The sequence below is a fragment of the Oncorhynchus mykiss genome, chromosome 16 (genome assembly GCF_013265735.2).
Source record: "Oncorhynchus mykiss isolate Arlee chromosome 16, USDA_OmykA_1.1, whole genome shotgun sequence".
Classification (NCBI taxonomy): domain Eukaryota; kingdom Metazoa; phylum Chordata; class Actinopteri; order Salmoniformes; family Salmonidae; genus Oncorhynchus; species Oncorhynchus mykiss.
Window position 1 is genome coordinate 7,483,660 of NC_048580.1, and position 23,183 is coordinate 7,506,842.

General features: G+C 45.1%; 1 protein-coding gene across 2 annotated transcripts in view; it reads right to left on the minus strand.

Annotated features, from left to right (window-relative positions):
* LOC100313950 (ATP-binding cassette, sub-family C (CFTR/MRP), member 3) overlaps positions 1-23,183 on the minus strand; it is a 54,221-nt gene that overhangs the window by 26,726 nt on the left and 4,312 nt on the right. For both annotated transcript variants that reach the window (XM_036946073.1, XM_036946074.1), the window contains exons 2-7: positions 11,886-12,062; positions 9,866-9,991; positions 7,385-7,516; positions 3,699-3,824; positions 3,301-3,362; positions 2,908-3,039 (exon numbers count right to left, since the gene is read on the minus strand). In XM_036946073.1, coding sequence (XP_036801968.1) covers positions 2,908-3,039; positions 3,301-3,362; positions 3,699-3,824; positions 7,385-7,516; positions 9,866-9,991; positions 11,886-12,062 — 755 coding nt within the window. The remainder of the gene's footprint in view (positions 1-2,907; positions 3,040-3,300; positions 3,363-3,698; positions 3,825-7,384; positions 7,517-9,865; positions 9,992-11,885; positions 12,063-23,183) is intronic.

Consider the following 23,183-nt stretch of genomic DNA (forward strand, 5'->3'; position numbering starts at 1 on the left):
TTTGCCCCACTGTATAGTCATGGGTGGTAAGTCTACAATTTACATGAAAGACAAGGCACTCTGGGAAATATTTCAATAAGGCTTTACACTAAGCCATGTGTCACTACTATGCAATTTACAGTTGGCTCCTCTTTCCTATTAAGTGGTATAATGCTTACTTCATTGAGAATGTGCAGCTGGAAAAAATGTGGTCATAGCTGGAGAAAATTGGTTTCTATCCTAACAAAAAAGGTGCTGCACACTGCAGTGGTTTCTATCCTAACAAAAAGGTGCTGGACACTGCAGTGGTTTCTATCCTAACAAAAAGGTGCTGGACACTGCAGTGGTTTCTATCCTAACAAAAAGGTGCTGCACACTGCAGTGGTTTCTATCCTAACAAAAAGGTGCTGCACACTGCAGTGGTTTCCATCCTAACAAAAGGGTGCTGCTCACTGCAGTGGTTTCCATCCTAACAAAAAGGTGCTGCACACTGCAGTGGTTTCTATCATGCTCGCACACGTACACTCCAGTACTCAGAGCTCAAAAACAAATTATCACATCTCTCAACTGTTCTGGGAAAGAGTTGAAAAGGAAAACTACTGTTGGCTTAGGCTGTGTAACCTTAAACATGAGAAACCATTCTCTACACATTCCTACTACTGGGTCAATATTGTTGTAAAAAGGAAAATAAGGAAAGAAGGGAAGTGATTTTTACACAGTAAAAAAACTACTAGTTAAAAAATGTTATTGAAATTTGCAGGTTTCTCTTTTCTTTGTACCTAGAAGTAGTGAAATAATTGGACGCCTTTGAGATAAGCATCACCAAATAGAAGGTGTTCCAGGAAAGACTAAGGAAATTGAGCAATGGTATACCCAATGTTCATGTTGACGTTAATCTCTCCCTCCCTGTGAGCCTTGGCCTGCTCCACATTCCTGTCTCCCTCCCTCTGTTCCACCCTACATCCCTTGCCTCCCTCTCTCCCCCCCCCCACTCTCCCTCCAAGCCTTGGCCTGTCTAGGGTGTCAGGTAGGGTGGAGGTGATATGGTCCTTGACTGGTCTCTCAAAGCACTTCATGATGACGGAAGTGAGTGCTACTGGGCGGTAGTCGTTTAGCTCAGTTAGCTTAGCTTTCTTGGGAACAGGGACAATGGTGACCCTCTTGAAGCATGTGGGAACAGCAGACTGGGATAAGGATTGATTGAATATGTCCGTAAACACACCAGCCAGCTGGTCTGTGCATGCTCTGAGGACGTGGCTGGGGATGCCGTCTGGGCCTGCAGCCTTGCGAGGGTTAACACGTTTAAATGTTTTACTCACGTAGGCTGCAGGGAAGCAGAGTCCGCATGTTTTGGTTGCGTGCCGTGTCAGTGGCACTGTATTGTCCTCAAAGCGGGCAAAAAAGTTATTTAGTCTGTCTGGGAGCAAGACATCCTGGTCCGTGACGGGGCTGGTTTTCTTTTTGTAATCCGTGATTGACTGTAGACCCTGCCACATACCTCTCGTGTCTGAGCCGTTGAATTGCGACTCTACTTTGTCTCTATACTGACGCTTAGCGGAGGGAATAGCTACACTGTTTGTATTCGGTCACCGTGCCCTGGTTAAAAGCAGTGGTTCGCGCTTTCAGTTTCACGCGAATGCTGCCATCAATACACGGTTTCTGGTTTGGGAATGTTTTAATCATTGCTATGGGAACGACATCTTCAAACAGCCATCACTAGCACAGAGAGGCGGCTGCCTACATACAGACTTGATATCATTGGCCACTTTAATAAATGGAACACTAGTCACTTTAATAATGCTACTTTAATGAATGTTTACATTTCTCACATTACTCATCTCATATGTATATACTGTATACTGTATCCTCCACTATCTATTCTATACTATTACATCTTAGCAGCTCTGTCACTGCTCATCCATATATTTTATACTTATATATTCTCATCACATTCCTATAGTAGACTGTGTATTAGTTTGTGTTGTGGAATGTGTTAGATATTAGGTTGTGTTGTGGAATGTGTTAGATATTAGGTTGTGTTGTGGAATGTGTTAGATATTAGTTTGTGTTGTGGAATGTGTTAGATATTAGGTTGTGTTGTGGAATGTGTTAGATATTAGGTTGTGTTGTGGAATGTGTTAGATATTAGGTTGTGTTGTGGAATGTGTTAGATATTAGGTTGTGTTGTGGAATGTGTTAGATATTAGGTTGTGTTGTGGAATGTGTTAGATATTAGGTTGTGTTGTGGAATGTGTTAGATATTAGGTTTTGTTGTGGAATGTGTTAGATATTAGGTTTTGTTGTGGAATGTGTTAGGATATTAGGTTGTGTTGTGGAATGTGTTAGATATTACCTGTTAGATACTGCTGCACTGTTGGATCTAGAAGCATAAGCATTTTGCTACACTCACAATAACATCTACTAACCATGTGTATGTGACCAATAAGATTTGTCTGTCTCCCTCCCTCTCTCTCCCTCCCTACCTGTGAGCCTTGATCTGCTCCAGGTCCCTCCCTCCCTCTCTCTCCCTCCCTCCCTACCTGTGAGCCTTGATCTGCTCCAGGTCCCTCCCTCCCAGTATCCCTCCCTCCCTACCTGTGAGCCTTGATCTGCTCCAGGTCCCTCCCTTCCTACCTGTGAGCCTTGATCTGCTCCAGGTCCCTCCCTCTCTCTCTCCCTCCCTCCCTACCTGTGAGTTTTGATCTGCTCCAGGTCCCTCCCTCCCTCCCTCCCTCCCTACCTGTGAGCCTTGATCTGCTCCAGGTCCCTCCCTCTCTCCCTCCCTCCCTACCTGTGAGCCTTGATCTGCTCCAGGTCCCTCCCTCCCTACCTGTGAGCTTTGATCTACTCCAGGTCCCTCCCTCTCTCCCTCCCTCCCTACCTACCTGTGAGCCTTGATCTGCTCCAGGTCCCTCCCTCCCTCCCTACCTGTGAGCCTTGATCTGCTCCAGGTCCCACTCTCTCAGCAGCTTGGGGACAACCTCCTCTGAGCTGTCCCTCTTGTTCAGTGACCACAGGTCTTTGGCTTCCAGAGGGTTCTTATAGCCTTTGATCGCCATGCTGGGACAGGGAGAGACACAACGTGAAACTTTGTAAAGAGAGGGATACTTTATCAGTATCCATGGAAACCATTGCACAGAGAGAAGACTGCTGTTTACAGTTCTATTAATTATTGATCAAATGTACCGATTAATTGAATAACATATGTGAATATGAAGTAGCTACAAGCCATACAAATATATAGGACAGACACAATGATGATGAACGGGACATACTTGTTATGTGTGTGTGTGCGTGTGTGTATGGGGGAAATGGTTTTACCTAGTGAACCACCAGAAGGTCATTGTGGAGAGGAAGCCAGCGGTCGATTGAGGACAAGGATTCTGAGGAGAAAATAACAGAGTAAGAAGATAGGCCACAGTGTGTGTGTGTGTGTGTGTGTGTTTTTACTATCGTTGTGGGGACCAGAAGTCCTCACAAGAATAGTAAAACAAGAAAATATTTAGACAAGTGAGGACATTTCACCAGTGCCCGCAAAGAAAAAGGCTATTTTAGGCTCGCGGGTTAGGATTACAATTAGGGTTACGGGTTAAGGTTAGGGATTTGGGGTTAAGGTTAGGAAAAATTTGATTTTGAATGGGAATCAATTGTTTGGTGCCCACGAGGAAAGTAAAACAAACGTGTGTGTGTGTGTGTGTGTGTGTGTGTGAGAGACTCACGGGGTCTGTGTCGACATTGGAGAAAAGGGGGGGTTTCTCACTGAAGCAACAGAGGATCAGCTGTGATACAACCAGACTGAAGTAGATATAGAAGGTGATGAAACGCAGCTTGTCTGGAATCTCACTCTGAAACACAAGACAGGAGAAATACTTGATGGACCCGTTGGAGGACATGGTGTCATGAGAGCCATTTCTTAAAAGGAGTTTGACGGACACTAAAGCTGGCCCCTGATTTGTCTGTTCCAGACAAGTTTTGGAGATCTGAGACACAAAACAAAGTTTATTTGTGACGTGCGCCGAATACAACAGGTGTAGTAGACCTTACAGTGAAATACTTACTTACAGGCTCTAACCAATAGTGCAAAAAAGGAATGTGTGTGTGTGTGTGTAGGTAAGTAAATAAATAAAACAGTAAAAATAAATTTGAAAATAACAGTAGCGAGGCTATATACAGACAGACACCTAATCAGGCTTATTGAGGTAGTATGTACATGTAGTGCCTTGCGAAAGTATTTGGCCCCCTTGAACTTTGCGACCTTTTGCCACATTTCAGGCTTCAAACATAAAGATATAAAACTGTATTTTTTTTTGTGAAGAATCAACAACAAGTGGGACACAATCATGAAGTGGAACGACATTTATTGGATATTTCAAACTTTTTTAACAAATCAAAAACTGAAAAATTGGGCGTGCAAAATTATTCAGCCCCCTTAAGTTAATACTTTGTAGCGCCACCTTTTGCTGCGATTACAGCTGTAAGTCGCTTGGGGTATGTCTCTATCAGTTTTGCACATCGAGAGACTGACATTTTTTCCCATTCCTCCTTGCAAAACAGCTCGAGCTCAGTGAGGTTGGATGGAGAGCATTTGTGAACAGCAGTTTTCAGTTCTTTCCACAGATTCTCGATTGGATTCAGGTCTGGACTTTGACTTGGCCATTCTAACACCTGGATATGTTTATTTTTGAACCATTCCATTGTAGATTTTGCTTTATGTTTTAGATCATTGTCTTGTTGGAAGACAAATCTCCGTCCCAGTCTCAGGTCTTTTGCAGACTCCATCAGCTTTTCTTCCAGAATGGTCCTGTATTTGGCTCCATCCATCTTCCCATCAATTTTAACCATCTTCCCTGTCCCTGCTGAAGAAAAGCAGGCCCAAACCATGATGCTGCCACCACCATGTTTGACAGTGGGGATGGTGTGTTCAGGGTGATGAGCTGTGTTGCTTTTACGCCAAACATAACGTTTTGCATTGTTGCCAAAAAGTTCAATTTTGGTTTCATCTGACCAGAGCACCTTCTTCCACATGTTTGGTGTGTCTCCCAGGTGGCTTGTGGCAAACTTTAAACAACACTTTTTATGGATATCTTTAAGAAATGGCTTTCTTCTTGCCACTCTTCCATAAAGGACAGATTTGTGCAATATACGACTGATTGATTGTTGTCCTATGGACAGAGTCTCCCACCTCAGCTGTAGATCTCTGCAGTTCATCCAGAGTGATCATGGGCCTCTTGGCTGCATCGCTGATCAGTCTTCTCCTTGTATGAGCTGAAAGTTTAGAGGGACGGCCAGGTCTTGGTAGATTTGCAGTGGTCTGATACTCCTTCCATTTCAATATTATCGCTTGCACAGTGCTCCTTGGGATGTTTAAAGCTTGGGAAATATTTTTGTATCCAAATCCGGCTTTAAACTTCTTCACAACAGTATCTCGGACCTGCCTGGTGTGTTCCTTGTTCTTCATGATGCTCTCTGCGCTTTTAACGGACCTCTGAGACTATCACAATGCAGGTGCATTTATACTGAGACTTGATTACACACAGGTGGATTGTATTTATCAACATTAGTCATTTAGGTCAACATTGGATCATTCAGAGATCCTCACTGAACTTCTGGAGAGAGTTTGCTGCACTGAAAGTAAAGGGGCTGAATAATTTTGCACGCCCAATTTTTCAGTTTTTGATTTGTTAAAAAAGTTTGAAATATCCAATAAATGTCGTTCCACTTCATGATTGTGTCCCACTTGTTGTTGATTCTTCACAAAAAAATACAGTTTTATATCTTTATGTTTGAAGCCTGAAATGTGGCAAAAGGTCGCAAAGTTCAAGGGGGCCGAATACTTTCGCAAGGCACTGTAGGTATGGATAAAGTGACTATGCATATATGATGAGCAGAGAGTAGCAGTAGCGTAAAAGAGGGGTTGGCGGGTGGGTGGTGGGACACAATGCAGATAGCCCGGTTAGCCAATGTGCGGTAGCACTGGTTTGGTCGGGCCAATTGAGGTAGTATGTACATGAATGACTAAGTGACTATGCAAATATGATAAACAGAGAGTAGTAGCAGTGTAAAAGAGGGGTGGGGGGGGCACACAATGCAAATAATCCTGGTAACCATTTGGTTACTTGTTCAGGAGTTTTATGGCTTGGGGGTAAAAACTGTTGAGAAGCCTTTTTGTCCTAGACTTGGCGCTCCGGTACCACTTGCCATGCGGTAGTAGAGAGAACAGTCTGCGACTGGGGTGGCTGGACGCTATGCGGGGTCGTCACCGACGCTCGTCGTTTAACGTGAGCGGGTCAGAGACGCAACCGATCCAGTCTTTGAGCAGTCCCAGACATCCCAGACATCCCGATATTTTCAAACCCGTTTCATTTTACCGGCAAATCCCTTGTGGTGTGAGATGTGCAACGACAAGTTTTGACAACGGTGATGAGTAATAGCCAATGAGAGATCTGAAGTTCACAAGCTATGTTATTCAATTCAGAACACTGGACAACAGACCGACTATTTCTCTCCCTCGCACTTCCTCCTCCTCCCCCTTGCTCTCGCCACACAGCCTCATCCCTGCCTAACCCCCAAAACAACATCCCTGCCTAACCCCTTAAAACAACGTCCTTGCCTAACCCCCAAAACAACGTCCCTGCCTAACCCCCAAAACAACGTCCCTGCCTAACCCCCAAAACAACGTCCCTGCCTAACCCCCAAAACAACGTCCCTGCCTAACCCCCAAAACAACGTCCCTGCCTAACCCCCAAAACAACGTCCCTGCCTAACCCCCAAAACAACGTCCCTGCCTAACCCCCAAAACAACGTCCCAGCCTAACCCCCAAAACAACGTCCCTGCCTAACCCCCAAAACATCCCTGCCTAACCCCCAAAACAACGTCCCTGCCTAACCCCCAAAACAACGTCCCTGCCTAACCCCCAAAACAACGTCCCAGCCTAACCCCGAAAAAAACAGCCCTGCTTAAACCCCCAAAACAACGTCCCTGCTTAAACCCCCAAAACAACATCCCTGCTTAAACCCCCAAAACAAAGTCTCTGCCTAACCCCCAAAACAAAGTCTCTGCGTAAACCCCCAAAACAACGTCCCTGCGTAAACCCCCAAAACAACGTCCCTGCGTAAACCCCCAAAACAACGTCCCTGCGCAAACCCCCAAAACAACGTCCCTGCGTAACCCCCCAAAACAACGTCCCTGCGTAACCCCCCAAAACAACATCCTTGCCTAACCCCCCAAAACAACGTCCATGCCTAAACAACCGTAAGTTCTTTAGCTAGGAAAGGAGGGAGGACAGGGAGAGAATGATGGATGGGGGGAGGGGGGACACACCTTTTGAGAGAGGCAAGGGATGAAGGAGAGAGCTGGAGGCAGATAGAGACATCAGAAAGTAAAAAGGGGGAACCTTGATCTCACCTTGGCCTGTAGGATCTTGGAGCGGAAAGGCACGATGGCACACAGCACCGACAGGAACCAGAATATAAAGAGAATCCCTGAAGACTGGACCCCTCTCAACCTCTCAAACTGGATCAGAAACGTAGCTAGCAACTGAGGCAGAGAGGAGATGGAGGGGTTGAGTTAACATGATTTAGATAAACACAAAAGGGCATGTAAGGATCATCTCAGCGCTCTCTCCTTCGCTCACTTAAGCATAGGGTGAGAGAGAGAGAGAGAGAAACCATTGTGAACCAACACAGCAACTGCTCTACAATGATGCCTGAGAATAACATCAAGTTCAATAGCCTTACTTTCTACAGCGTAGCATTACTGTTAAGGCTACTGGAATACAATGACAAGCTAATCATCTACCAACATAATGACACATATATGATGGATTGACTCTATGACAAGTTACGTAAACATGCATCCACCTCCCGCATCCACCTCCCGCATCCACCTCCCGCATCCACCTCCCGCCCTCTCAGAATTAACTCAGAAAGAATGTTTACGGCCACAAATAACAATAACTGTAAGTGAGCCTGTGTTTATAAACTCCTGCATTGCTTTTGTAGCAGTCGGTACCATGCAGGGCTACGGGCCAGAAGGTTGAGGGTTCGCCGACCACCACAGACGAGCTCCCTCTCTCTGTCCGCTTCATTACAGTATGATCAGAGCCGTCTGCAGACAATGATCAGCTAGGAGGAAATCGGACGTTCAGCATTTTGATTCTATATTTATAATTATATCAAATATACTATACGCACCAAATGTAACACCAACAAGTTTCTTTGGGGACTACCCTCCCAAATACCACAACACAACCAATAAGCAAAGCTTCCCGACTTTGTGCACTTCGATATCATGGTTTTGAAGCGTTAGGTTTTAGGTGCGCGAGGAATAGCAGCTCGTATTGGAGCTTCTTGAGCCTCGTGTCTCACTGTTCTTTCATCTCAGCTGCCTATCAGCTATTCCTATTTGTGTGGATTCATATTGAAACATGTGCTTGCTAGTTAGCCTATAGCAGATCTGGACAAACTATCCACCTACCACTATGAATGGTGGATAGAGGACAGGATAGAACAGACTGGTAGACTATATTGGCCTGTGGTATAGTAAAAGCTAGATTGGTAGAGGAGTCCATAAGGGAAGTACCAAACCACCTTGATATAGAGGAGGTGCATGCAAGCAGATTACGAAATGTGGCTAGGATGGAAGAAATGATATAGTAAACTACCCTCCCCCTGTGCCCAATAGAAACACACTACCCTCCCCCTGTGCCCAATAGAAACACACTACCCTCCCCCTGTGCCCAATAGAAACACACTATCCCTCCCCCTGTGCCCAATAGAAACACACTATCCTTCCCCTGTGCCCAATAGAAACACACTATCCTTCCCCTGTGCCCAATAGAAACACACTATCCTTCCCCTGTGCCCAATAGAAACACACTACCCTCCCCCTGTGACCAATAGAAACACACTATCCTCCCCCTGTGCCCAATAGAAACACACTACCCTCCCCCTGTGCCCAATAGAAACACACTACCCTCCCCCTGTGCCCAATAGAAACACACTACCCTCCCCCTGTGCCCAATAGAAACACACTACCCTCCCCCTGTGACCAATAGAAACACACTACCCTCCCCCTGTGACCAATAGAAACACACTACCCTCCCCCTGTGACCAATAGAAACACACTACCCTCCCCCTGTGACCAATAGAAACACACTACCCTCCCCCTGTGCCCAATAGAAACACACTACCCTCCCCCTGTGACCAATAGAAACACACTACCCTCCCCCTGTGACCAATAGAAACACACTACCCTCCCCCTGTGACCAATAGAAACACACTACCCTCCCCCTGTGCCCAATAGAAACACACTACCCTCCCCCTGTGCCCAATAGAAACACACTACCCTCCCCCTGTGACCAATAGAAACACACTACCCTCCCCCTGTGACCAATAGAAACACACTACCCTCCCCCTGTGACCAATAGAAACACACTACCCTCCCCCTGTGACCAATAGAAACACACTACCCTCCCCCTGTGCCCAATAGAAACACACTACCCTCCCCCTGTGCCCAATAGAAACACACTACCCTCCCCCTGTGACCAATAGAAACATACTACCCTTCCCCTGTGACCAATAGAAACACACTACCCTCCCCCTGTGACCAATAGAAACATACTACCCTCCCCCTGTGCCCAATAGAAACACACTACCCTCCCCCTGTGACCAATAGAAACATACTACCCTTCCGTGACCAATAAAAATGTAAAAAACACAAAAAATATACATTTGACAACCCTCCCCTATTTTGGACCACCCCAGTAAATGTTGAACTGTCCCTAAGCAACAAGACCCCAAAAATAAGGTATTTTTTTCCAGGAAGTGAGTTGAATGCTGTACTGTCTGTTTACAACGCCACGTCCTGTTGGTTGTGTACGCATACCATGGTAATGCCGACCACCAGCGGGGTAAGGAAGTAGATGGGCGGCCGTGTGTCCCCCTGATGCAGCTCATGGAAGGTGCCGAAGAGATCTGCCCAACACACGATCCACAACAGCAACGCAAATACCTAGAGGAGGAGAGGGAGATAGAGAGAAAGACAGAGACCCAAAACTGAGCAGGAGTCATTTATTCAAAACACATCTAAAGTGTCTGAACAAGCTTGTAAGTATGTCTTCTCTGTTTCCCAGTACTGGTCATTAGCCTGTCTGATAAACATTTCCACTATTGCCTTATCGTGGATTAACCAACTAATATAATATGGGCACGACACAGGAAATTAATCTCCAAACAGGATTGCATCGAGAAAGACAGAGAGAGAGAGAGATGGAGACAGAGAGAGACAGAGAGAGAGAGAAGGAGAGACAGAGAGAGAGAGAAGGAGAGATGGAGACAGAGAGAGAAGGAGAGATGGAGACAGAGAGAGAAGGAGAGATGGAGACAGAGAGAGAAGGAGAGATGGAGACGGAGAGAGCGAGAGTGAGAGAGAGCGAGAGCGAGAGAGAGCGAGAGAGAGCGAGAGAGAGCGAGAGCGAGAGCGAGAGCGAGAGCGAGAGCGAGAGAGAGAGAGAGAGCGAGAGCGAGCGAGAGCGAGAGCGAGAGAGAGAGCGAGCGAGAGAGCGAGCGAGAGAGCGAGAGAGCGAGATGAGACAGAGAGAGAAGGAGAGATGGAGAGATGGAAACAGAAAGACAGAAAGAGAAGGAGAGATGGAGACAGAGAGACCGAGGCAAACAGAGAGACAACCATGTATGTTTGGTCTGTTTCCCAGTACTGGTCATTAGCCTGTCTGATAAACATTTCCACTATTCCCTTATCGTGCATCAACTAAAGCCTCTTAAGGATTGGAACCTTTTTTTAGACTAAAATGACTTACCCAAATCTAACTGCCTGTAGCTCAGGACCTGAAGCAAGGATATGCATATTCTTGATACCATTTGAAAGGAAACACTTTGAAGTTTGTGGAAATGTGAAATTAATGTAGGAGAATATAACATTAGATCTGGTAAAAGATCATCTATGAAATGCAAGAGAAAAGCCATAATGTATGATTCCAGGTTAGACGCTATTTATATTTTTGCCAGTATATGTGCAAAGTTTGACTGATTCAATGAACCATTGCATTTCTGTTCAAAATGTTAAATCAAGTCTGCCCAAATGTGCCTAATTGGTTTATTAATACATTCATACAAGTTCATAACTGTGCACTCTCCTCAAACAAAAGCATTGTATTATTTCACTGTAATAGATACTGTAAATTGGACAGTGCAGTTAGATTAACAAGAATTTAAACTTTCTGCACATATCAGATATGTCTATGTCCTGGGGAAAAAAGAGAAAGAGAGATGGAGAGAGCAAGATGGAGACAGCAGCCCAGTGTGTGGTGTGTGAGAGAGAGAGAGAGACAGAGAGATGGAGACAGCAGCCCAGTGTGTGGTGAGAGAGAGACAGAAAGACGGAGACAGCAGCCCAGTGTGTGGTGAGAGAGAGAGACAGACAGATGGAGACAGCAGCCCAGTGTGTGGTGTGAGAGAGAGACAGACAGATGGAGACAGCAGCCCAGTGTGTGGTGTGAGAGAGAGACAGACAGACGGAGACAGCAGCCCAGTGTGTGGTGTGAGAGAGAGAGACAGACAGATGGATGGAGACAGCAGCCCAGTGTGTGGTGTGAGAGAGAGACAGACAGACGGAGACAGCAGCCCAGTGTGTGGTGTGAGAGAGAGAGACAGACAGATGGATGGAGACAGCAGCCCAGTGTGTGGTGTGAGAGAGAGACAGACAGACGGAGACAGCAGCCCAGTGTGTGGTGTGAGAGAGAGAGACAGACAGATGGATGGAGACAGCAGCCCAGTGTGTGGTGTGAGAGAGAGACAGACAGACGGAGACAGCAGCCCAGTGTGTGGTGTGAGAGAGAGACAGACAGACAGATGGAGACAGCAGCCCAGTGTGTGGTGTGGTCCCTCACCGTTTTGACTCTGTTGAGGACGGACATCATGATGTAACCCATGTTGTTCCTCTGGACGTAGAAGATGTAGGGGGGGCAAGCCAGCCACAGGTACACACAAGGCAGCCATGACAGCACTGACAGCTGGAAACACTCCGGAAGGTCTGGGCTGTCTGTGTGGAGCGTCTGATTGGCTACCTGGAATCAAATAAGATGGCGACCAATGGGATGAGACCAATACCTTGTAAATGGCAAATCATCAAACAAATATCCAGTGGGGCCAATCTGAATGACCCTATAGTCAGAACCTATGAGGACAATATGGCCGGAAGTAGAGCACTGTACGAGCCTATGGAATAGGGTGTCATGAAGAACTTAACCAGGTCTTGTTTGACCTCCCAGATCACCAGTATTGTATATTAATCAGTAGTCAATCCACTTTTCTCCTGTCTTGACCCCTGACCCCAGGTCATGTTTAACTGTGTGGAATGTTGCATGACATCAGCTGGCTAAAGAGCCGAGAGGAGGGACACACGCACGCAGACGTAAAAATCCTCTCTCTCATTGCAACTTCCATGGTTGCTACTTTACTCATTACGTAGATAGAGATAGTCCTGTAGACTTCCAAGGTTTCTACTTTACTCATTACGTAGATATAGTCCTGTAGACTTCCATGGAGGGGAAAGCACAGCTTTGGGTGTTGGGTTGCATCATGGACACTAAGAACCAAGTAGAGCAACTCAAGGAAACATTGGGAAGCTTCTGAGATACTTAAACAAAACAGCATTACTCTCAAACTCAGCATATTTAATCCCATACTGCTTAAATAATATGTTCAAATCGTTCTTGAAATGGATCCAAGCTGAAATTAAAATACAGAAGGCTGGGTTTTTCACACGCAACAGTTTCCTGTGTTTATCAAGAATGGTCAACCATCCAAAGGACATCCAGCCAACTTGACACAAAATGTGGGAAGCATCGGGAGTCAACATAGGCCAGCATCCCTGTGGAACGCTTTCGACACCTTGTAGAGTCCATGACAAATTGAGGCTGTTCTGAATTTGGGGATATATTTTCCCACAATTGTCCCAGAGTCTATTTGGAATAGGCTGTTTATTTCTCTACAAGCTGACCAATAGGTAAACCTTTCTTCTATGGGGGACAGTAGATTGACAGGCTAGTGATTTTGATGTTCGTTACTTGTCTTGTTATCTGAGGAAAAGTTCATGTGGACAGTCCTTCAAGCATCTTCAAAGTGCTCATCAGAATTAGGTAAGAATTAGCGCACATCGTTGCATCCTAGACTTGCATGTTCTGTTATTATGAATTACCATCATCTAAAAGGGGATTTCTGTCATTCTGAGGGGTGGACGCCCTAATCAGGTCCGGTAAATGTAAAATGTCTGGCGCCACAACAGAAAGCATGATCCACCATCACGTCATCATCTACTCATCTTGTGGTTTGTAGTATCAGACAGTGTTAACAAATGCCGCTTTTAAAATGAAATCTAAGCAAAAGAGTGAAGCGTATACAAATCACTATTTCACAGTCCACTTTAAAAGACCTCTATGAAAAAGGCAGGATCTCTGCACTTCAAGCTATGTAACAAATGTGAATATTTCTGTATTCATAAGCTATGGTCATAGTTAGCCATCTTAATATAGAACGGAGTTAAGTGAATTAAAACAGAGTCAGTGAGACTGGACAACAAGGCTGGGACTCATAACGGACACAAATCAAATCGAATTATATTTCTGTCAGGGTTTATGTCCTTTTAATCAAATTTGGGCAAAATAAATTAAATATATTATAGGTTGGTGTACTTACAGTATGCAAATAAGGTTACTTGCCAGTCAATGTCAAACTGACATTAGCAGTTATAACTCCTAATGAGGACTGCTATGTCAGTGCTATGAAGGCATTTTTATTAATCGTTTTATTAAACTAGGCAGGTCAGTTAAGAACAAATTCTTATCTACAATGACAGCCTACCGGGGAACAGTGGATTAACTGCCTTGTTCAGGGGCAGAACAGACTTTTACCATGTCAGCTCGGGGATTCGATCCAGCAACCTTTCGGGTTACTAGTCCAACACTCTAACCACTAGGCTACCTGCCGCATTATAGCACACCTAAACAGAACTAAAGTGCTCGCGGTTTAGTGAGGCCTGAAAAACAATCCCAAAAACCTGTGTGAGTATGGAAGCTTTGTGTTACCATCAATAGATAACAGGAAGCCGATATAAACAGTAGAGTAAAGCATATGGTATCAAACTCCATATCTGCAGTGTTTCAGGACCAGCCAGTGGTGAATGTGTTTGAGATCCACACATAAAACGGTCGACCGAATCGTTTCTAGTCAACTCTCCTCCTTCCGGGCTTTTTCATCTTTGAACTTATATGGCGATTGGCATCTACACTTCATAGTATTAACAAGACAACCGGCAAAACATTTTGTCTTCCAAATCACCCACGTGGGTATAACCAATGAGGAGATGGCACGTGGGTACCTGCTTCTATAAACCAATGAGGAGATGGCACGTGGGTATAACCAATGAGGAGAAGGCACGTGGGTACCTGCTTCTATAAACCAATGAGGAGAAGGCACGTGGGTGCCTGCTTCTATAAACCAATGAGGAGATGGGAGAGGCAGGACATGCAGCGCGATTTTAGCCCTTGGCAACGCAGACAGTGTGGGTGCAATAATTGAATAAGATGGATTTCTAAATGTATTTTGCAACGCTCGCGCACGCGACCGGTCTGGTCAGCATGTTACTGAACATGTGACTTAGTGCGAGCAAAGTGGCGCTGTAATGGACAGAACACGTCAAGCCGTTCAGGGATAATCCTGCCCTCTTTCTCCTCAGTACTGTTACAAATATTAGTACTATGGTTGGGGATGATATTCCTTTCCAGTTTCTATCAGATCCAGAGGCAGGTCATCAGCCTGCCTCTGGAGCACAAATTACGCAAAAATAACAAACAAAAAGGTAGCATGGATGGAAACCTAAAAACACAGATTTTAAACGTCCAAGTCAATTCAGATATCCTACTGTTTTGTTATTGTTCACAGTAACTGTATGCGCCGGTTTAGTGCATGTTGTCATAACCAATCATTCATTCACTCCATTTACCCAAGTGTGGTCTTATTGAATAGTTCAATGGAGGTGTTATAGCACAGGTAGGGATGACAATGTTCACTGTCGCCCATTTGGCAAGAAAAAGAGGAACACTGATCTAGACTAACCAATTGTACAAATCCATTGCTCTTTAGTCCATGAAGGGAAGGTGCCAAGTGCAGACCATTGGAAGAATGGTCTGCAGACTAGATCATCTTGTCCCTTACAATCTTTGGTACTGTCCCATGTGGGACATTTACAGTTTTTACTGGCATGCAAACAAAAGCTGGACAAGCAACGAACAAGAGAATAGAATTAGATTTCATTTTACTGTGGACAATACCATGATGTAGAGTAGCCCTTATTTTGAGGGCGTTTAATTAAGCTGGACCAGGGTGCACCTGGCTGTGGCCCGTCACATGAACAGGCAAAAGTGGTGAGGGAGGAGCGTCCTGCTGAAATCAAACCGAAATCTGCGTAGCCAGGTCGTATTGTCAACAAGACAGCATGGTTCATCGTTCAGAAACACACATGTATTGGACTTGTAGTTACTGACTCTGAAAAACACCAAAAGAAAGATGCCCAGGGTCCCTGCTCATCTGCGTGAACATGCCTTAGGCATGCTGCAAGGAGGCATGAGGACTGCAGATGTGGCCAGGGCAATAAATTGCAATGTCCGTACTGTGAGACGCCCAAGACAGCACTACAGGGAAACAGGATGGACAGCTGATCATCCTCGCAGTGGCAGACCACGTGTAACAACACCTGCACAGGATCGGTACATCCGAACATCACACCTGCGGGACAGGTACAGGATGGTAACAACAACTGCCCGAGTTACACCAGGAACGCTCAATCCCTCCATCAGTGCTCAGCCTGCTGGACTGAGAGCTTGTAGGCCATGTTGTAAGGCAGGTCCTCACCAGACATCACGGCAACAAATGTCACCTATGGGCACAAACCCACCATCGCTGGACCAGACAGGACTGTCAAAAAGTGCTCTTCACTGACAAGTCGCGGTTTTGTCTCACCAGGGATTCGCGTTTATTGTCGAAGGAATGAGCATTACACCGAGGCCTGTACTCTGGAGCGGGATCGATTTGGAGGTGGAGGGTCCATCATAGTCTGGAGCGGTGCGTCACAGCATCATCGGACTGAGCTTGTTGTCATTGCAGGCAATCTCAGAGCTGTGCGTTACAGGGAAGACATCCTCCTCCCTCATGTGGTACCCTTCTTGCAGGCTCATCCTGACATGACCCTCCAGCATGACAATGCCACCAGCCATACTGCTCGTTCTGTACGGGACTTCCTGCAAGACAGGAATGTCAGTGTTCTGCCATGGCCAGAGAAGAGCCTGGATCTCAAGCCCACTGAGCTGGGACCTGTTGGATCGGAGGGTGTGGGCTAGGGCCATTCCCCCCAGAAATGTCCGGGTACTTGCAGGTGCCTTGGTGGAAGAGTGGGGTAACATCTCACAGCAAGAACTGGCAAATCTGGTGCAGTCCATGAGGAGGAGATGCACTGCAGTACTTAATGCAGCTGGTGGCCACACCAGATACTGACTGTTCCTTTTGATTTTGTCCCCCCCTTTGTTCAGGGACACATTATTCAATTTCTGTTAGTCACATGTCTGTGGAACTTGTTCAGTTTATGTCTCAGTTGTTGAATCTTGTTATGTTCATACAAATATTTTACACATGTTAAGTTTGCTGAAAATAAACGCAGTTGACAATGAGAGGTCGTTTCTTTTTTTGCTAAGTTTATAATAGTCAATTAGCTATATTATCTAACTAGTAGTAGTCCCCTCCGCTGAGCTTTATAGTCCTCTCCCGCAAACTCCTCGCGCACATTGGCTGTTCTTCATCTTCCTGTGGAGTTTCATACTGGTTGTTGTTGCCAGGACAGCCCCAAAACACACCACATCGATACCGTATGCCTCATTGAGCGATACAGCTATGACCGAAGGTGACTGTTGCCAGCAAGCACAGCCAACCTCTTCTGCCTTACGTTACCAAATTTAGGGTTTAGGAGCAGGCCAGGGTTTAGGAGCAGGCCAGGGTTTAGTAGCAGGCCAGGGTTTAAGAGCAGGCCAGGACAGGGTTTAAGAGCAGGCCAGGACAGGGTTTAAGAGCAGGCCAGGCCAGGGTTTAAGAGCAGGCCAGGCCAGGCCAGGGTTTAAGAGCAGGCCAATTGATAATTAATTTAGTTTTTGTCATAACTCAGGCTAATCACAACAAGGAAATTAAATGGCAAACATGAGAAATGTCATTTAAGTTAAATGTGTCATTATTATACTGGATAATATCATGGAAATGAAATATTAAACCCACTTTTCTATTTATTTTTCAAAATGGGCAGACATTATCCATATTCAATCATGAAAATGATAATGCAATATATTTTTTTTGCATTTCAATTTGAATTTTGTCACACAAAAAAAAATGCATATCTAATTTCAAACGTGATATTGATTTGTCATTTGACCATTTGCATTTCGGGCAGCTAAATGCTTCCATAATTTACAGCAGGAAGTGAAAAACCATAAGAAAAGGCACACCCCATCCATGTACCATGCATTGCATCTCACAGACTAATCCACCACTTCTACTCATAGACAGACAGTGGAGTCTATTTGGCCATTTCTGTCATGTTTGAGTATACACATGCCAGGTGTTCTTGTAATGGTCTTCAGTATAGCATGGAAAATATGCAAGACCACAGCTGGACAGTAAAATGTATAAATATTTGGAAATACTCTAAGCAAGTCATCATTTATCTGTAGATATTCAAGGTTACTTTGTTAAGATGCCATTTTAAATCACAGGCACCATCCCATTCCTCCCTTATTTAACCAGTATAAACCAGTTGACATCAACGGATGCGGCACTATAGCCATCCTCTATAATTACACATAGAATGAATGACATTTACCTTCGGCCCATCTGCTTAATAGCCAGGGTTTAGGGGCAGGCCAGGGTTTAGGAGCAGGCCAGGGTTTAAGAGCAGGCCAGGCCAGGCCAGACCAGGGTTTAAGAGCAGGCCAGGCCAGGGTTTAAGAGCAGGCCAGGCCAGGTTTTAAGAGCAGGCCAGGCCAGGTTTTAAGAGCAGGCCAGGCCAGGTTTTAAGAGCAGGCCAGGCCAGGTTTTAAGAGCAGGCCAGGCCAGGTTTTAAGAGCAGGCCAGGCCAGGTTTTAAGAGCAGGCCAGGCCAGGGTTTAAGAGCAGGCCAGGCCAGGCCAGGGTTTAAGAGCAGGCCAGGCCAGGGTTTAAGAGCAGGCCAGGCGAGGGTTTAAGAGCAGGCCAGGCCAGGGTTTAAGAGCAGGCCAGGCCAGGTTAAGAGCAGGCCAGGCCAGGGTTTAAGAGCAGGCCAGGCCAGGTTTTAAGAGCAGGCCAGGCCAGGTTTTAAGAGCAGGCCAGGCCAGGTTTTAAGAGCAGGCCAGGCCAGGTTTTAAGAGCAGGCCAGGCCAGGTTTTAAGAGCAGGCTAGGCCAGGGTTTAAGAGCAGGCCAGGCCAGGTTTTAAGAGCAGGTCAGGCCAGGTTTTAAGAGCAGGTCAGGCCAGGTTTTAAGAGCAGGCCAGGCCAGGTTTTAAGAGCAGGCCAGGCCAGGTTTTAAGAGCAGGCCAGGCCAGGGTTTAAGAGCAGGCCAGGCCAGGGTTTAAGAGCAGGCCAGGCCAGGGTTTAAGAGCAGGCCAGGCCAGGGTTTAAGAGCAGGCCAGGCCAGGGTTTAAGAGCAGGCCAGGCCAGGGTTTAAGAGCAGGCCAGGCCAGGGTTTAAGAGCAGGCCAGGGTTTAAGAGCAGGCCAGGGTTTAAGAGCAGGCCAGGGTTTAAGAGCAGGCTAGGACTGAATCATATTAGTGTGACAGGACAAAAGCAATGTACACAGCATAGTTGTGTAAATCGAAGGGACTGAACTGAATGAAGTGACTGAATAAGCCCATTTCTGTATAACCAAGTTGCTAGCTTGCCATTGCACAGTGGTCTGTTGCGTCAGAACAGGCGCCTCCCCAGTGTGGTAATTATTTAGCTGTATCAACAGTTTAAATAACCCTCACACTAGTGAACAGCCACACAGTGAGAGGTAGGTTGGATGGTAGGTTGGATGGTAGGTTGGATGGTAGGTTGCGGTGTGTGAGTGGTAGGTTGCGGTGTGTGAGTGGTAGGTTGGATGGTAGGTTGCGGTGTGTGAGTGGTAGGTTGCGGTGTGTGAGTGGTAGGTTGCGGTGTGTGAGTGGTAGGTTGGATGGTACGTTGCGGTGTGTGAGTGGTAGGTTGCGGTGTGTGAGTGGTAGGTTGCGGTGTGTGAGTGGTAGGTTGCGGTGTGTGAGTGGTAGGTTGGATGGTACGTTGCGGTGTGTGAGTGGTAGGTTGCGGTGTGTGAGTGGTAGGTTGCGGTGTGTGAGTGGTAGGTTGCGGTGTGTGAGTGGTAGGTTGCGGTGTGTGAGTGGTAGGTTGCAGTGTGTGAGTGGTAGGTTGCGGTGTGTGAGTGGTAGGTTGCGGTGTGTGAGTGGTAGGTTGCGGTGTGTGAGTGGTAGGTTGCGGTGTGTGAGTGGTAGGTTGCTGTCGTTCTGCCCCTGAGAAAGGTTGTTAACCCACTGTACCCCGGGCGCCGATGACGTGGATGTCGATTAAGGCAGTCCCCCGAACCTCTCTGATTCAGTTGGGTTAAATGCGGAAGACACATTTCAGTTCATTGCATTCAGTTGTACAACTGACTAGGTATCCCCCTCCCCCTTCTCTTTGTGTGAGGTACCGAACACTTATGGGCACAAAACAGTCCCCAGGTCCAGAACAGAGGCTGGGAAACACACAGTATTAAACAGAGCCATGACTACATGGAACTCTCTGGTAACCCAGGTAACTCAAGCAAGCAAAAACACAGATAAAAGAACACCTTACGACACAACGTGGACTGTGAAGAGACAGGCATGTGTATATATTTGGTATTGTAATTTTGTATTGTATTATTTAGTGTTATGTATATTATCTTATTTGTAGTGTTTTGTCAAGGCAGTCGCTAATTGGGATCCCTAATAAAATACTAAATACTTTGCTGATAGTAAAGTACATCTTAGCTATGATTGTGATAAGAGCGTCTGCTAAATATAAGTCAGCATCTACCATATATCTTTTCATCTTAAAAATGGGCCTTCTACACAAAACAGGCCTGTTGTGCTGTGTTAACCTGGTGCTAGCAGCCATCTCTCTGGTAACGTCTTTAGTCTTCCCTGTAATATCCAGAAGAACAAATATCATATCACTAGTGGAGTTAGCAGCTCTGTTGGTCCAAAGGGGATACCGAGTCAGTTGTACAACTGAATGCCTTCAACCAACATTTCATTTCTTTATTTCACCTTTATTTAACCAGGTAGGCTAGTTGAGAACACCTTTATTTAACCAGGTAGGCTAGTTGAGAACACCTTTATTTAACCAGGTAGGCTAGTTGAGAACACCTTTATTTAACCAGGTAGGCTAGTTGAGAACACCTTTATTTAACCAGGTAGGCTAGTTGAGAACACCTTTATTTAACCAGGTAGGCTAGTTCAGAACACCTTTATTTAACCAGGTAGGCGAATAATTACATCGGCGCCCGGGTAACAGTGGGTTAACTGCCTTTCTTATGGGCAGAACAGATTTTTTTTGTTTTACCTTGTCCGCTCTGGGATTCGATCTAGCAACCTTTCGTTTCCTGGCCCAACGCTCTAACCACTAGGCTACCCTTCGTTTGATGCCAGTGACAAGACTGATTAGAGAATGAACGTAAATGTTTCGCAGGTCGTTATTATTATTATTTATCACTGTGACCAAATCTGGAATCAAACTCTGTTGACTTTGTGGTTTAGTAATTAACGTTAATAGTTATTTTGACATCAACACATCAATGTCAACAGTCGTAGCTTTGCAGCTTCTCCCATCCCCCCCTATAGTGAAAGTATGTTACACACCCTCTGGTTATGGTGGAAAAAGGAAGTGTGAGCATGTTTGATAAGTTTGCATTGTAAAGGTACTGTACGCAAATAAATCCTTGGCTGACACAAGTAAGCCCCAGTACTGCAAGTCTACTGCTATTTAGCAAAATATTTTATGTGACAACTTGAAAAAGAGAGATAATGAATTTAAAGTTTGTTGCAAGACTATTCCAAAGAATGGCGGCTGGGTACAGAAAAAGGTTTATTTTCCCAGAACTCTCTTAGTTTTGGGTCTGGGTGCCAAGAGTGCTCAATAGCTGCAGTCAGTGTTTACGGTGAGTGTGAAAATTTCCCCATGGCGAATAAAATAATGAGTCATCAACAGTTGAAGTGGGAAGTTTACATGCACCTTAGCCAAATATATTTAAACTCAGTTTTTCCACAATTCTTGACATTTAATCCTTGTAAAAATTCCATGTCTTAGGTCAATTAGGATCACCAATTTATTTTAAGAATGTGAAATGTCAGAATAATAGTAGATAGAATGATTTATTTCAGCTTTTCTTTCTTTCATCACATTCCCAGTGGGTCATAAGTTTACATACACTGAATTAGTATTTAGTAGCATTGCCTTTAAAGTGTTTAACTTGGGTCAAACATTTCAGGTAGCCTTCCACAAGCTTCCCACAATAAGTTGGGTGAATTTTGGCCCATTCCTCCAGACAGAGCTGGTGTAACTGAGTCAGGTCTGTAGGCCTTTTTGCTCACACACACATTTTTAGTTCTGCCAACAAATGTTATATAGGATTGAGGTCAGGGCTTTGTAATGATCACTCCAATACATTGACTTTGTTGTCCTTAACCTCTTAAGCCATTTTGCCACAACTTTGGAAGTATGTTTGGGGTCATTGTCCATTTGGAAGACCCATTTGCCACCAACCTTTAACTTCCTGACTGATGTCTTGAAATGTTGCTTCAATATATCCACATCATTTTCTCCCTCATGATGCCATCTATTTTGTGAAGTGCACCAGTCCCTCCTGCAGCAAAGCACCCCCACAACATGATGCTGCCACCCCCTGCTTCACGGTTGGGATGGTGTTCTTTGGCTTGCAAGCCTCCCCCTTTTTCCTCCAAACATAACGATGGTCATTATGGCCAAACAATTCTATTTTTTGTGTCATCAGACCAGAGGACGTTTCTCCAAAAAGTACGATCTTTGTCCCCATGTGCAGTTGCAAACCGCAGCCTGGCTTTTTTATGGCGGTTTTGGAGCAGTGGCTTCTTCCTTGCCGAGTGGCCTTTCAGGTTACGTCAATATAGGACTCGTTTTACTGTGGAAATAGATACTTTTGTTCCTGTTTCCTCCAGCGTCTTCATAAGGTCCTTTGCTGTTGTTCTGGGATTGATTTGCACTTTTCGCACCAAAGTACGTTCATCTCTAGGAGACAGAACGTGTCTCCTTCCTGAGTGGTATGATGGCTATGTGGTCCCATGGTGTTTATACTTACGTACTATTGTTTGTACAGATGAAAGTGGTACATTCAGGCGTTTTGAAATTGCTCCCAAGCATGAACCAGACTTGTTGAGGTCTACAAAAAAAATTCTGAGGTCTTGGCTGATTTCTTTTGATTTTCCCATGATGTCAAGCAAAGAGGCACTGAGTTTGAAGGTAGGCCTTGAAATACATCCACAGGTACACCTCCAATTGACTCAAATTATGTAACTTCTAAAGCCATGACATCATTTTCTGGAATTTTCCAAGTGGTTTGAAAGGGCACAGTCAACTTAGTGTATGAAACTTCTGACCCACTGGAATTGTGATTTAAATAATCTGTCTATAAACAATTGTTGGAAAAATGTATTGTGTAATGCACAAAGTAGATGTCCTAACCTACTTGCCAAAACTATAGTTTGTTAACAAGACATTTGTGGAGTGGTTTAAAAACAAGTGTATGTAAACTTCTGACTTCAATTGTATATTCTATAACTTCACAGTGCTGAAAATGTTATTCATGGTGGCATTAGAAGCAAGCATTCATAGATTATTTGTAAGCCCTACCAGATAGTTAGCAATACACTGTAAAACACTGATCATGTGGCATTCACATATTGTTTTCCAGTGTTAAGAACCAAAGATCATTAAATCATGTCTTTAAAGCTAATTTTTCCATTTTAAGTAGATAACTCGAGTGAATGTTGTACTCTGGTTTCTTACATGTTCTATTTACCTGAAGTCTTTTATCTGAAAAAGCAATACTCAACAATACTTCTTATAAAAATGGATTTGGGAGGG